This window comes from Helobdella robusta, assembly GCF_000326865.2.
Source record: "Helobdella robusta unplaced genomic scaffold HELROscaffold_12, whole genome shotgun sequence".
NCBI lineage: Eukaryota > Metazoa > Annelida > Clitellata > Rhynchobdellida > Glossiphoniidae > Helobdella > Helobdella robusta.
This window is the reverse complement of record NW_008703664.1, coordinates 4,457,083-4,474,030: the sequence shown is the minus strand read 5'-3', so window position 1 is coordinate 4,474,030 and position 16,948 is coordinate 4,457,083. Positions and strand designations below refer to the sequence as shown.

The 16,948-nt window shown below is 34.0% G+C and overlaps 2 protein-coding genes across 2 annotated transcripts; one reads left to right on the top strand and one right to left on the bottom strand.

Annotated features, from left to right (window-relative positions):
- Positions 1 to 2,360: 2,360 nt before the first annotated feature.
- On the top strand, positions 2,361 to 7,093 carry HELRODRAFT_190418 (hypothetical protein; the record flags this gene model as incomplete). Its single annotated transcript, XM_009013807.1, has 9 exons — positions 2,361 to 2,581; positions 2,738 to 3,011; positions 4,555 to 4,702; positions 4,961 to 5,051; positions 5,457 to 5,581; positions 5,721 to 5,867; positions 6,203 to 6,293; positions 6,486 to 6,645; positions 6,692 to 7,093. The coding sequence occupies 8 exons, from the start codon at positions 2,361 to 2,363 to the stop codon at positions 6,613 to 6,615; spliced, it is 1,227 nt and encodes a 408-aa protein (XP_009012055.1). The 3' UTR covers positions 6,616 to 6,645; positions 6,692 to 7,093.
- Positions 7,094 to 12,375: 5,282 nt separating this feature from the next.
- Positions 12,376 to 16,172, bottom strand: HELRODRAFT_168128 (hypothetical protein; the record flags this gene model as incomplete). The annotated part of the gene is made up of 2 exons (XM_009013806.1): positions 12,376 to 14,981; positions 15,068 to 16,172. 2 exons carry the CDS (start codon positions 16,170 to 16,172, stop codon positions 12,376 to 12,378), a joined length of 3,711 nt encoding a protein of 1,236 aa, XP_009012054.1.
- Between the last annotated feature and the right edge of the window lie 776 nt (positions 16,173 to 16,948).

Below are 16,948 nucleotides of genomic sequence, written 5' to 3'. Positions count from 1 at the left end.
TGTTGATAGTTAGTTTGGTGATTGATGAGTTTGGAGGTTGCTTGTTTAGAATTTCTTTGATAGTGTTCCATTTTTGTCCAACATTGTTATGTGCGTCTTCAAGTTTGTTAGAGAAGTAGTCTCGTTCAGTTTTTCGTTTAATAGATGTGAACATGTTTCTGAAGCTTTTGTAGGTCGCAATGTAGCGGGTGGTTGAATATTTAAGGCTTATGATGTATAGTTTGTTTTTCTTTTTCGCAAGGCTTAGAATGTTGTCATTGATCCAGCATTTTTTCTTTTTGTTTTTGACAGGACGGAGGGGGCAAAAGTGTCTAGAGAGTGAGTTAAGATAGTATTCAAAACAGAGCAGCAGTCGTTGACATTTTTTAGAGAAGTCAAAGAATTCCAGTTGTGGTTCGATAAGAAATTGTTGATGTTGTTTATAGATTCTTCAGTTAGGTTTCTGAAGTGCTTTGTTCTAGGATCTCTTCTTTGACGCAGCTTTTCAATTTGCCTACCCCAAAAACAATTTTTTTGGGAGGCAAGGGAGCTGCAGATAACTTGAAGGACCCAGGTTGTTTGGAACTTACAGTAATTGGAGAGTATTTTTTCTCTTTTTTTGAAGTAACAGTGCTCCTGGAGCCTTCGTGGCCACTGGAATTAGAGTTGTTTTTATTGTGAAGTGAAGAACGAGCAGGAGCAGCTACAACGTTGAGATCCACCAGCGATTGGGTTCCCTGCTTCAAGATTTCATCAGATGGTGGTGTGCTGATTTCGGACGAAGCCGGATGAACGATCTTAGGAGATGATGCATCCGAGCTGTACGAGGCGTGTTTTTGTCCTGCTGCTACCGAGTAGCTTTTAACATTGTTTACGTTGGTGTTGTTGGTATTATTAAGTTCACTTTTATGAACTCGAGGGGCTGCGTTCAGCATGCTGCATAGATAAAGTTGCTGATTGTGCAGCATATTGCATATGTCGCTTTTGATTTCGTTGAAGTTAAATTTAAGAATAGAGTCATTATTAGGTACCCGTAAGTTAGAACTAACGTAGGTAGGAAGCTCTGTTGATAAATTTTTTTCGCAGACTAGTCCTAAATAGCGAATGGTTTCGCGTAGTTTGTCCTTTTTGTCTTTCTTTTTAGAACCACGTGTTATATCGAAATTAACATCAATCTTTAGGAGATTGACGTCGTGTTTGATCAGTTTGAGCGCAGCCGAGATTTCTTCCGAGCTGTAGAAGTCGGACGCATTGTTAATAAATATATCATTATTCATAAACTCTTAATTATTTGATAAGTAGCATAAAACTTCGTTAATCGTTAAATTTTGTTTACACGCCATGATGCCGGAAACATATATATACATCTATCTATCTACCTACCTACCTACCTACCTACCTACCTACCTACCTATCTATCTTTCTATCTACCTACCACCCATCTACCTAACCTACCTACCTATCTATCTATCTATCAGTTAGATACAAAAGGCCGATCCCTTTTGCACCTATCAATAGAAGAAAGTGATTTCGAGAAGGTGTTGTTCCTGATAGATGTGCAGGTGAGCGTGAACTTCCGCGTGCAGGACGCGTCCCAGCGCACACCACTCCACGTCGCCGCATCCGTCGGCCATGAAATGATCCTCAGGAACCTGGTTTGCACATTTATTTCTGTTTCATCTATCTATCTTTTACACCTTGATCCTGTTCAACGGTACGTTGTTGTTGTACAGTTTTTGTTTAAGTTGAAAATTATTAGTTTTTAAAGATAGATGAATGTACTTGATGAACTGTAATTTTGTAATACCCTTATACGGAAATTAAATTATCATTTCTTCACTTTTGTCACTATGACCTGTGTCATTAATTAGCTACATCAGTTTAATAATAATTCTGTAGGCCGTGCGACGTGGAATATAATGCCGTTCACTCATCCGACTTCAAATCATGCTCCGTTTTCGAAATGGCAATAATAATTAATTTATTTAATGACGACGATAAAAGAAAGTATAAAAATTATTTTGCTAGACACTTTATAACAAATGCTTCTAAAATATAACAGCACAAGTAATAATAAATAATATATTATATGTATAAATATACATATATATAATTTTTGAGCGAAAGGCTAGGCCCACCGCTTATAACTGGTGGTTTTCGTCAGGATGGGTGCCCGGATGTAAAAACTTTTCTCCAAATTATTCCTATGCCATCACAAAGAAAAACAACGGCCCCTAGTCCCCAGCAGGCCTTAAGTGGTCAAGGTGTGCCAAGAATCCAAGTATGCAATAGCGGAGGGATGTTGCAGAAAAATTCAGAATGGCCCCTTTATGGTACTTAGACTTGGAACGCTCAATGTTGGATCACTGACTGGCCGCAGCATGGAAATCGCAGAAATGCTCGAGCGTAGAAGGATTGACATCTGCTGCCTTCAGGAAACCCGATGGAAATCGAATGGTGTCTGTCATGTCAACTCAGACAAAGAAAAATATAAACTATTCTGGAATGGTCAAAAGACGGCCAAAAATGGTTTTGGAGTTTTTGTCAGAGAACTGCTTGCCCAAGAAGTACTGGGTATTAAAAGGATTAATTCACGTCTCATGTGGATCAAGCTTCGCATAGAAAAGCAAACAATGATTATTTTTTCTGCATACGCACCACAGACAGGCGAATCAGAAGAGATGAAAAATGACTTCTGGACTGCATTCTCTGACACCATCTCAACAATACCAAAATCTGAAACAATCCTGACTGGAAGCGAACTCAATGGCCACGTTGGAGAGAAAACAGATGGTTTTGACAACGTACATGGCGGTTTTGGCTATGGAAAACGGAATGAAGATGGCAACCGCATCTTTGAGTTTGCTGAAAGTCACGGGTTTTGTTTACTGAACATATATTTTAGAAAGAGGTTGGAACATCTCATAACATACAAAAGTGGGCCATCAGCCACGCAAATTGATTTCTTTGCTGTCAAGCAACCACACCGAAGGCTGTTCAAAAACGTCAAAGTTATACCTGGCGAATCATGTGTCGCCCAACATAGACTCCTTGTGGCAGACCTGGTTGTCGAACTGTCAAAACATAAGTCTAAACAAATACCTCGGAGAATCAAAACGTGGAAGCTGAAAAGCAATATTCATCGAGAAAAATTTCAACAGATATTCGCCACACAGTTAGACCACCAATCGCAAGCCAGTACAGATTGGAGTACATACAAAACCGTTTTAATGAACGCTGCAACTACAGTTTGTGGGAAAACTGGTACAAAACGTCAGCATGAACGTGACACTTGATGGTGGAATGACAGTGTACAAAATGCAATAGCTGAAAAGAAAGTTGCATACAAGCAATGGCAAAAATCAGTCTGTAGATGACCATAAAATTTTCCGTGAGAAGAACAACTATGCAAAACGTCAAGTTGCACTGGCTCGGACAGATCAGTGCAGAGAGTGGCTCACTAAAAGCAAAGGTGAACAAATGACATTTGGAATCTAGTATATGCTGATGATATCGTTTTAACAGCCACGTCTGAGCAGAATGCAGCACAGATGTTTGAAGATTGGAACACCAGACTCGCCGATCATGGATTCAAAGTCAACATCAGCAAAACCAAAGCAATGAACACTGGTGAACCCATTCAATCCACAGCTACTGGACGATGGCCCTGTTCAGTTTGTAAAGCTGGTGTAGGTAACAATTCAATCAAGTGTCAGCAGTGTAGCCAGTGGTGTCACAAACGTTGTTAAAAATAATTGGTACTTTATCTAAAGTGTCCAACTTTGTTTGTCCTGCTTGCATCAATCCACAACAACAAATTCGAAATAGCACTGTTTTTGAAGCCATTAAAATAGAGAAAGTCACATCGTTTCAATATCTAGGGAATGTTCTGGATTGTACTGGAACAGCTGAAGCTGCCGTTCGAGCACGCATACGTGCAGCCTGGAATAAATGGCATCTCCTTGCCTCTATATTGATGCGGCGTGACGTCCCACTACCACTACGATCAAGACTTTATAAATCTGTGATACGTCCGGTCTTGTTATATGGTGCAGAAACATGGAAAATGACAACCAAACTGGAACAAAAACTTCAACGAACCGACATGAAAATGCTCCGATGGATGCAACGAATTAGTCTGAAGGACCACATCAAATCTACCGAAATTCTTCGTCGTGCTGGTTTAGATGATATAAAGGACGAATGCCGGCAACACCGTCTGCGGTGGTTTGGTCATGTCAAACGAAGTGGAAACAGTGCCATAACTTCTCTTGCAGATGTTGAAGTACCTGGCACACGTCCCAAAGGCCGTCCAAAGAAGTCCTGGTCGCAAACAATCGAGCAAGACATGAAAGCTCTAAATTTAAATGAAATGGATACAACTGATCGTCTAATTTGGCGCAAAAAGTTGATGGCAAAGAAAACAACGTCCTACCTCGGGAAACCGGGTTTCTGGACGCAAAAGGAAGATTGATTGATTGATACATATATATAATGTTATTATGTTTTAATAAGGAAACATAGCAAAAAAAATGGAATTTTGGCTTATGGATATAAATGAAATGAAAACCATAGATTCTGGCAGGAGCGCATATAAACGACGTGACTTCACACAAGCAAACTGCTCTCCATCTCGCTTGTCTGCACGGCCATTCACACATTGTTTCCATACTGATCGGGAACAACATCAACGTTAATGCTATTGATGACACTCTCAATAATGGTATATTTATAATTCTCAGCTTTTTGACATTGCGTTGACTGTATACTATACATAATATTTATTACTATTTGGTAATGGAACATAGCACAATTTTTCTTGCTGTATCTTCGTTTATTAGCTATTGGTCAAAACATTGTCTCAACGCGTGATAACTCAAAAGGAATAACTAACAAAACATAACAGAACTAAGATTTTTTATAGTGATCGAATGCTGGTGGAAACAAAATGGATAAGATAATTATCGTTGAAAACTGACAGCATTACACGTTGCATGCCAGTATGGACATCTCGATGTGGTCAAGGTGCTTCTAACTCAATCGGATATCAACATCGCCAGTAGAAATTCAAAGTTTGCTCTCATTTGTGAAATTACGAAATGCATTAAATGATATTATTATCATCGTTATTTGCAGTTGATGTTAAGATTTGCTGTCTTCATTCGGAGAACATTTTATTCTTTGCATGTTTTTTTATCTATCGTTAACTTTTGGTCTAAATTTTACAGCTTGCTTTTGATCATCGCTTATGGAATGCATGCCCTTTTCACTGCCCTTCACCTCTTTTATAGAAGTTTTATCGAAGTCCACCAATGCAAACGCTATACAAACGGAAAAGTATTTTACTATGGCGATCTAACATGAAAAAACTGTTTTAATTGAGCTAATGAACGAAAAATATTTATAGTGTGGTACTTACAAAAATTGATTCGTAATGCTTCTTAGAAATAACGCATTATAAGTATATATTGAAACAGAGGTTACAACCCACTGCACGTATTGGGCCACCACAGCAAGGAGAGTTCCTCTTTAATTTTTGATCTATTCATCCGAAGTTTTCCTCAGTATCCTGTAGATCAAGTTGATGCCAATGGAAATTCAGGTTTTTTTTTAAATTTCACTCTAATTGCTATTGATTTTTTCTGAATAATTACTCTTTTGTAAGCAACTGTCCAAACTCCAACAAAAAAGGATTATACGTAATATAAGTAATTTTGTTCGCGCCGAATTTATTCAAACAGTGCTCATGTTGGCGTACTTCAACGGCAACAGTTCGTTGTGTCGGGCGATCGTAAAGCATGGAGCCACATTAGGCACAAAAAACAAGGAGGGCATGTCCATATTCAACGCTCCTGTCGCCACAAAACAATTACTTTTTAAAATGCTGGGTTGGATTTCAGTTTATTCAATTTAATGTTTGATTTTGTTGTCATTTGCTACGAATGTTTCATATTTAATTACTCTGTTTCATTTGTTTTAATAAATAGATAAAAACTATCTTAAATTATGGCTTAAAAATTAAATGTAACTTTGTTTTTCTCATAAACAACTTTTGTAATAAATGTGTTTTTGTTTCGTGTGATTGGGTTTCATCAGAATCTCAACTCAACCAAAATCTTAACATTAAACAATGCACTTGATTAAATGATGTATTCCTTTTTTACCCTTACCAACATGTTTGAATTTGAACTGTTTGATCTTAAATGTTTTTTTTTACAATCAGATATGTTGAAGAAGGAGCCACCATGGACTGACGGTGAGAACTGTTTACAGTGTGACGTCAAGTTTGGACTTACTACGCGAAAACATCACTGGTTGGTAAATTGGTGATTGCTGAATCGTTATTTTAATACAACTCTTGTCATGGAAACGTCGATTAATCACAATTTTACAATCAATCACAATTTTTTCAATTTCTAATAATTTTTTGTGCTTGAAAATCTTGCTAACTAGATTTAATATAGATATCAACTGAAATACAATGGTTAAATTTTTGAATGCGACAGTCGACATTGTGGTAGACTGTTATGTTCCAGATGTTCAGCAAAAGAGGTTCCCATCATCAAATTTGAACTGACCAAGCCCGTGAGAGTTTGTGATTTGTGCTTCGACGTCCTTTCCCTGAGCTCGCATTAAATTTTTTTTTGTTATAATTGTACATTCAACAACAACAATATATATATATATGTGTGTGCGTGTGTGTGTGTGTGTGTATGACGATTTTACCAACTAATTTATCGCGGACGGCATAGCAACATCCTTGTATTTTGAGTTTGACCAGAAACGATAGTACCCACAGCTGATGTGTGTATTCGTGAATAATTTAACAAGTTTTACGTAGTTCTCTTCCGTGTAAAGAAAAAATTATTTGAAATGGCTACAAATTATATTTAGTTTTGATTTTTAAATATTTGAAAAACTTGATTTGAATCAATTTCGTTCAATGTATTCGAATGGAAAATATAATGATGTTAATGATTTGACGGTTGGACAAGTTACTCGTCAACAATATGCAGTTACGTGCAAATTCTATATAAACATTAAACTTGTAACGCTTAGAAAGTACATGTTAATCAAACACTCGTGAAAAAAAATTAATTTTTTGCAACTATTATTACTTGCAATTTGTGGTTGCATATTTCACATGTTTAGAAATGAAAATGTACACGCACACACACACACATATACATATATGCATACAAACATATATATAAATACACACACACACGACGAAACTGATATGAAATACAGAATATAAACCGTTAATACATAATGGATTAAACTTTCCAAAAAAAAATCTTATGCGAATATGTATATATATATTATATATATATATATATTCATACATATGCACACACGTTTGTATGTAGGTGTGTGTTTGTGTGTGTGGGAGACCATGAGATGGATTAAGAGACGGTAAGTGAAAGATGAATAAAACTGGTGCAGAGGTCTTCGAAAAGACGTAGTCCAAGATAATGAATTTATATTTAATTACAGGCACGGGATATAAATTTGATGACTGGAAGTGTAGGCGTGAAAATGAGTGGGTGAGCGAGAAAAATCTTCGCCTTATTTATTGCCTTCATTCAGTCCTGCGTTTACAGGTTATTGTTAGCAAACTTTCAGTCACACCAGTCGTACAAATTTACGATATTTCAAGACAGGTTGTGGTTTAATTATTGTTATCGTGGCATGTTAGAACTATTAGCACGTTTTCTATTAGTGTATTTAGCATGGAAATTTGATGCAGTACAATACACAACAATATGACGAATATTATCAATATCAAGAAATTAATTTGAATGGCAAATATAAAATGCTATAATGATTTTTAGCGTAGCCTTCGTAGAAATATTATCTTAACGGGTAAATGGTGATGATGTAATTGCTCATAAAATCGGTATATTTCATTCTTTATTGTGTTGTCATTGTTGACGTCTCGATGAGAAGCAAGCAGGTAATGGAAAACAATTAGAAAACCATATGAAAGGGGTAAATATGTACAAAAGTTAAAAAATAATGATTTAAAATTTTATAAAAAAAAAACACTATTAACATTTTAATAACATATCTCGCCATAATGTTGGCAATAATTCACATGAAATAACGGAAAGCAGAACTCTAATCGGACCCAAATATCAACAGAGATTATAGCATTGAAAATATAAGAACGTTGAAAATATAAGAAACATTTTTTTAACACTACATTCTCCTTCAAGTAAAAATAAATATAACCATTTAAATGTAATATAATGTAACGATATAATTAAATGCGATGAATGTAAAATTATCGCTTACTGTCAAAGCGATAATTTTAAATGAATAAATAAATAATAATAATATAATTTAATAATAATAAATTTGAATTGGTTTTGACCTATCACTTAGAATCACATAGGCATTAATCAAATGGACCATTGAGGAGACAATGGTGGTAAAAACAAATTGTACAATCCAAATTCACATCTATAAACGTATTTACGAATGTAATAACAAAATTAAATATTAAAATATAAGCAAAATTTTAAGCACCAAACTAAAAAAAAGCAAATCTATCAGGAGTCTAACCAAATATAATAAATCGGCTATTGATCGAATGAAATTTTGCATCAGGTCATTTAAACATCCAGCATAGGTTTGTTTTTTAATCAAGCATACATTTTGTGGGTTACAAAATTGGGAAAAATAATGAAGCATGTACTGCAAGAAAGTATTTGAGGTTCCATAAAACTCTTTTATCGTATCCCATCATTTTAATAAAAACAACCCTATTAGTATATTGAACTTTTAACCCACTATTAAACTGAACTATTGCTGTTCCTTCGGTTTAAAAATGACTAAACCTGTAATGTAAATAAGAAATTTTTGAGTTAGACAATTATAAAATCGTGATATCAATGACGCTGCAATAAACAAAATCTTTTTGCCTCAACGGTTAATTTGTTGAGTCAATCTTATGATCTGATCATTAGATCTGAATCATAACATTACGTTTGGAAGTTTCAAATCAAAAGTTTCTTCAGGGATCCTTTTGAAAAGATTTTATATAAAATGGATGAAAATTTACCGAAAACTCTTCAACGAAAAAATAAATACTTTGTAAGATTGCATCTGACGTCATAAAAGTTATTTGAAGGCAACAGGTTGCTTTAATTTGTGTACATAGAACGAATGGTACATTACAAAGTTTATTGTTGTTTATCTTAACTGTGAAATTAAATTGCTTCTTATTTTGTAGACAGCGCACAAGCAACTTCAACAAATCGTTTCACAGAAAGCAGACAAGCAGATACTATGCAAGAAATGTTTTAATGGTAACATACATTAGGGCATCTCTGACATTAAGCGTTGCGAGCTGCATAAATGGCATTATTATTATTATTCTCTAGATGTATAACTAATTTAATGAAATGATCGACAAAATAATTTTAAATAAAAATCTTAAAACTCGTCAAATCATTTATTTAACAAATCTAAAAAATTATACAATCAAAAAGCTAAATTCGCGCTCTAATCATACTTGTATCAAAAACTTGCTTCATAAAACAAGTTAGAAAAAGAAATGTCATACTGTTCTTAATTCTGTTGGTAAATTGCAAATTATTTGTGATGCATGGAGCTATATTAATTTAATTGGCATCAAATTAACCTATTACACCGTGCAGAATTGTATTTATAAATATAGTCTACTTGATATTAGTCTAAAAGCCAATGATTAAATTATACTTAGGAAAATATTCCGCCGATGCAAATTTTTGATACAAGCGTGATTAGAGTGCAAATTTAGAGCAACACCTTTAATCATAAAGCCAGTTAATTCCTATGCATTCAACTTTTGCACTTAAAAAAATGTTTAATGGAAACAAAATATGAACAAACCTTTTTCCTTCAAACCTTTTTCGAAAGCTGTTTTAAATTCATTAAATGTTGAAATATAATATTAGTCAAATATGAATGTAGATGCATATCAAATGGCCAAGCAATAAGTTACTTTTTCATAAATAAAACAATTTTGTGCGATTGATAAAATTACTAATACTACGAACAAAACAAATTTACAAAACAATAAAGGATGATTATTATTATTATTATCATTATTATTAAAATTCACTCTTCAGTTCTCAAAGAGTTAAAGCTTACAATAAATGTTATCAACAATCAACTCAGCAGTCTGAGGAAATAATCAACCAAATAAATTAATAAGTAACTTATTTAATTAATACACGAAAAAAATGACAACAATGTAATGACAGTAAAATTTTGTTGAAAGTAAAAATAAAATAAACAAATATATATGTATTTTTAGAAAGAATTAAGAAAAAATTTATATAGCGTTCGTTATAGCAGTCTTCACAAACGCTATCAAATTATAGCCAATATTCATATAAAAATAACAAGAATGAAAAGAAATGAATTATAATAAAAAAAAAGGTATATCTTTAATTGTTTTTTAAATTCAGCAATGTTCATTTCAGGTATTCTGAGGACTGACAGCAAAATTACGTAAACCAATCTTTAGCTGTCTAAGAGGAACCACAACAATGTTCGAATCGTCAGACCTCAGACGCACACCAGATGCAGTCGGAGTTTTTAATTTCAGTTTATCTGATAAATATTTTAGAGCCAGACCGTTTAGCGTTTAGTGACTTAAAAACTGTGACAGAAATTTTAAAAACAACTTTTTTATTTATGGGCAACCAATGCAAATCATTCAGGATCGGTGTAGCATGTTCATACCATTGACATCCAGCCACAACCCAGGCAGCATGGTTTTGAATCGATTACAGAAGTTTGATGGATCTGGCCGGAAGTTCATAAAACAAACCATAATATATATATATATATATTCTGAACTCCTACATCCTCATAATAGGTCCTGCCTACTTCCATCTCCACTTCCTAATAACATTACTAATATTCATCTGTCCTGTTCTTATCCTGATTTTCTCATTTGTGACGTGATCATTGTATCCAATTTGCATCATTATTCTGATCCAAATGTTCTCGCACCCACTTTTTTCCATGGTTCTAGTTAATGCCCACGACTCAGCCGAATATATCAAAACCGGGACCACCATAGCATTGTAGGTTCTTAGCTTGACCTCTAGTCCAATATCATTTGGAAACTCTAGTGTACAGTCTCTGAAATACTCCTCCTGCTAGCGTTTTCTTTCTCTTCAATTCCTCCTCTATCTATTCTACCTGTCTTGTTAATATGACTTTCTATATAGATAAATTCTGATAATGTTTCTACTTCTTCTCCCCTCACTTTCACCTGTGGCCAAAGTCCGTTTGTCTTTGTGATTGACATTACCTATGTTTTTTTATGTTTATATTCAGACCTAATTTTTCACTTTCCTTTTGCAAAAGGTCGGTTAGCTCCATTACCCTCAGAACACATTCAGCCATTAGGTATGTGTCATCTGCATATTCTGCATCTTGCATATCTATTGGGGCAACGCTTTTTCCAAGATCCTCGAGCTTTTCCAGTCTTCTCAGTATGTGGTCCAGAATGATGTTAAAAAAGATTGGTGATAGAATGCCACCTTGTCCGAAACCAGTTTCTATCTAGAACCATTCAGATTCTTCACCTTCCACTCGTATATTTGCCAAAACCATACCATATAAATTTTTGATTAATCGCACTACCTTTGGATGTACCCCATATTTCTTGAGGATTTCCCATGCCCCTTTTCTCCAGATGGAGTCATACACTTTGGCAAAGTCTATGAAACATGTAAACTTCTTCATTGAACTCTATCCTTTTCTTTATCATTTAATACCACATGTATATATATTATATATATATATATATATATATATATATATATATATATATATATATATATATATACACATATTGAATTAAGACTGTGAGAAACGCAATTATTGATGAAAATCCCAGCATGTTCCGCATTAGTTAGCTTCCTGTTTAATTTTTCGATTTTTCTAGCAGTTAATCGTAATTCATTCTCAAGTTTCTTGAGTTCAAAACCAGAACTTTTATTTATTTTAAGTGTGATAGAACATTTAAACATGATAAATACACAATGTATCAATTCGAACACCAAAGATGATATAGGAAAGGAATACCGAAAAAAGTTTTTTTTCTATCAGGCTTAAATGTTCTATCATGCTTAAATGATCTATCATGCTTAAAATAAATAAAAATTTTGGTTTTGAACTCAAAAAACTTATGAGATATAGGTCAGTTGAGATTAAATGTTAACTACAAGTGTGAATGACTGAAATATTATGGAACCAGAAAAACATCATCATAAATTGAAACATCATAAGAAAAAATATTGGAAGTGTATGCATGAAAACAAAAGCCAAGAGTGACAATGTTAATCTATGAGAAAATAAATCAAACATAAAAGATAGTCATAAACTTAATTAAAATGAAAAGAAATAGGAAAATCTACCTGCATTCAAATAAATCTGTGTTCTCCTAAAATCAAATGTTGATGACGCTTTCCGAAAAACTTGTTTTGTGTCAGATGTATGGTATGCCTCCAGATTATTGAATTTAACATTACGATCACGAGTTTTACAATCGCGTGTTTTACTCCTGTTATGATGATCCTTTAATATTACTTTTTTGTTTTCAAATTCTTTAGAATTCGTACAAAAGAAGTTTGAATTTGATGTGGTCTTATTCGTAAACTTTTGTGCATCTATGTTGTTTTGATAGTTTTCTTGCTTGTTGGACAACTGTTTAGAATGTAAATCGGTTGAAATAGTCGGAGTCATATCTAAGTTTGCTAGATCATTTGCAACTGTCATAGTTACATTACTATCATTAATTATAATTCCAACGGGATGAGAAAAATCTGTTTGATAGGACGAATTGTATGTAACCGAAGTATTCACTTTTGAAATGTTATCAAATACGTCAGAGTTTGACACGCTACCTTTTACACTCAACTCACTGCTCAAACTGTCCAATCCTTTTACATTTGGATGCAAAACGACATTGTTATCTGGAATAAGGTTATCATCATTATTTCCCAACCTTATCTCATCATTTGGAACTGAAGGATTACAATTTGCCTTATCACTTTTTGTACTTTCAAAACTTTCTTTATCAAAACTTGCAGCCTTTGCTGAATTAGAATTTTTCAACTTTTGTGATTCATCTGAAGCGTTTTCTGGCGAATGCTTATTTACAAACTGTACACATTCATTAATTTTTTCTAATACTGTATCTCCAGTTTTCAGATCAGTTCTGTCGATAAATTGTACATCAACAATACTACACAGAGAGATAGCTTGGTTATCACAGATTGTTAAATTTGTTGGCTGCTGACGTGATGTTTTATCATCTAATTTGTCAACCCCATCATCAAACCCAAACTGAATGTCAAGTGAAGAAGCCAATTGAGGCTTATTTGTCAACCGGGTGTCAAGAAAGATGTTCATTGAATTAGACACTTTGTCAGGAATGCTCAAAGATTTACACATGGAAGAATAGTTTGATGTATTCAGTATTGCTTTTGAGGTTGTTACCACATTAAGCTGGCCATCTGTTTCTGATGAATTATTCTTAATGTCGGAGACTGATGGCTTCATGTCAGATGTTGCTGCGGCAGCAACATCAAATGTTGTAACGCTGGATGTCACGAAATCATTAACAGACACAGCTCTGCATGTGGTGGAACAGCTCGATGTTGCTTCCGTATTAGATGACATGTTGTTTTCGTGAATATTAGGTAATGATGCATCGGCAGTTGTGTTTGCCAGTGGGAGATTGATTTTTGTGTTTGAAATTTCTGACAAACCTTCATTACCTAACTTAACATCTTTGTTAACATCTAGTGATTTAATTTGTTTGCTATCTTCCATATCATGATCTGTGGTGCTACACAAAGTGGCCTTATCAAATGGAGCTGAACTTGTTATACTGGTTGATGCCTTTTCCATGACTCTTGACCTTGTGATATCATTTGACTTCAAACTTGATGCCAAAGTTACAGCAGTTGGGACTAATTTTGGCTCTTTGATATGACTATTTGTGGATCGTTTGTTCTTTATGGGTTCCTTACACTTTATGTCAGATATATTAAAGGATTTATTAAATGCTTCTTGAGTCATTTTATGCTTTGTTCGTTTTTTCTTTTTAAAAACGACAGAAAAATTGTCACCCATTGTGTTATCATCAGTGAGATGACCTTCGCTTAAATCTAACCCTGATATATGAGATGAATTGTAATCATCATTGATAGTGTTGGCTATATTTTTGTCACAGTCTAAAGAAGACGTTTTAGTAAGTTTTTTTGGATTATATTTCATAATATTATTATCTATCTTATTTTTTGTCTCTGCATTTTCATCTGTCTGGCATGCATGCAGCGAGTTAACAGGGGTATTCACTTCACCACTTTCAACAGCAGTGATTTTAGGCAGCACCTCAATTACATTTATTGACTTATGTTGTGATGCAGATGATGCTATTGTTGTTTGGTAGAGAGATTTAACGTCAACAACATTGCACAACGATGCTTGAGAACTTATGGTGATAATGGAAGGTGAAATAAGTTCAGAACTTGATGTTATATTCTGATCACATAATTTAGGGTTTGCACGTTCTTTATTAACCTTTTTTTTAGATTTTTTGGTGACTTTGACTCTTTCCTGATTATTAACTGTTTTACCTTCATTGTTTATAAAGTTAATGATATCATCAAGGGATGCATCTCCTTTATAATCAGGTACTTTCTCTGCAGTCAACACTAATTCTTTCTTTTGCTTCTTCTTTAAAGTCTTGCGTGATAACATTTCCTGGTACTTGATAGATTTCAAAACACTGTCGGCCACTTTAGAGGATGGGGATGACGATGTTGACACTACATTTTCTGTGTCATGTGTTTCAGACTGGTCTTGAGCAGTTGTGTTTTTGTTTTCTGTTGTTGTTGAGGAGGAGGAGTAAACATCAGCTGACTGCAGTGGTGCAGTTATGAGAGATGTACAGACTGTTTCTCTAGACACACATTCCAATGCTTCTACATAGATGAAAGTTAAATTTTAAAATTAATAATCAACTGACTAAATTGTGAAATTAAAAAATTGGCAGCTATAAAAACAGAACCTTTATTTGAAACGTTCTCAGCAGCCAACGTTGACTTCTTGGCCTCAGTAAAACACAAATTAGCATATTTTGGGCTTACCAGGATGGGCAAAGATGAAATAGATGCTTTGTTCCCTTCATGTGCTAATAATAATGATTGTTGAGTTAAGTTGGTACCAGAAAGAAATTCTTCTTTAAAACTTCGGATAAAAAGAGGTTTCTCATTAGAAATTCGATTAGCTCCAGTTGCTGCAGAGAAAAAACTTGCAGAACTAACTGGACTACTGGTGCTGGATACAATGCCCGTGTTGCAAAATGACAATGTATTTTTAAAACTTATTATTGATTTAGTGCTAACTCCCAATAATCCTTGAGAACTACAGGAAGACTTTTTGCAATCAGTTATGAGAGAGTGGTCCATGCTGTTTGGAACCAGCTGCCCATTTAACTTTCCATGCTTAGTTTTCTGGTGAACTGAGTTATGCAAGAATCCATCAAATGAAACACTACTTGTTATTCCAACTGCTGCTGGTGATGACCGCAAACACAGTGGTTTGTTTGTATTTGAATCTGAGTGTAAATTTGACGTACTCCTGTTGAACAATGAATTCTTATGTTCTGCATCATCTACTTCATTTGTGGAAGACTCATCTATGAATTTGAAGTCAAGGTCATACTTTTGTTCATCATAGTTATCGTTATTTCTCATAAAATGTTTGGGATCAATTTTATTAGAATGCATCATTTTTCCTTTCAACATTTCCCATTGGCGCTCAATATAAATAGAATTTTCTCTAAAAGTTTGACTTGCAGATCGATTAGGAGAGGTAACATGCACTATTGATGTTCCAGTTTGCGTATTAAAATAACTATGTGATGATGTTGTTTGTGATAAGGCAGTTTTTGAAAGTGGAAAACCACAGTTAGAAAATGTAGCAGGGCCAGATAACGATTTAGATGTGTGAACCGTGTTGTCAACAGGAATGCAAGAGCTGACAGGCAGTTCACAATTACTTCTGATTTTGATTGTACATACTTTATCATCTTTCTGTGCTTTTCTTAAACATTCAAATTCTGGAGTCTTGTTTGTCATGTTATGCACCTCATTGCAGCCTTCATGCTTCATTTCCTCTGACCACCATCTCGTATATTTTCATCTGGATTGATGAATAAGATCAAAATAATTTCATATCAAATTAGTCATAATTTTTCATAAATTTTCATTTGGAACCTACATCTGTATTCTAACATGCCAACTTTATAAACATACACCACACTGCTTACACCAGCAAACTAAGTGAGGTAGATTTCCATAGATATTTATGAATATTTTAACCAGAGTTTCTCAACAAATCTCTTATTTTTCAAACTCTGTGGTAAGCTCTATGCCATGATCTTTTAAATTTAAATCCTAATGAACAGTGAATCATGATGCAAATCATCTGAATTTTTTTACTCTAACCTCTCTAAGTTATTAACTTGTTATCAAATTCTCAAAAATAACTAACATTACAATCACTGCTACAAATATTTAAATAATCATTCAATTTTAATAAAATAAGATTAAGTTAATAACAGCTATTAAAGAACAATAATAGTGATGAATAGCAGAAGTATAACACAAAATGTGACTTGTTTGGATGCTGAAAATTTTACTTAGCTAGATAACTTCACATGACACTCCTAAGTTTCATAGAAGCATTTTGAAATAATACTAATAAAGTTTTGTGGTAAAAACTAAGAGTACTGAAAAGTGACAGAAAACTGAATATATATATATATATATTTGTTAATAACATGTTAAGCCACTCTCTAAAGGTGCCATGGGTTGACTATTGCAAAAGTAAAATAGAAGAAAGACAAAAAAGTGGCCTTCTAACTAAACTAAAAACTATATAAATG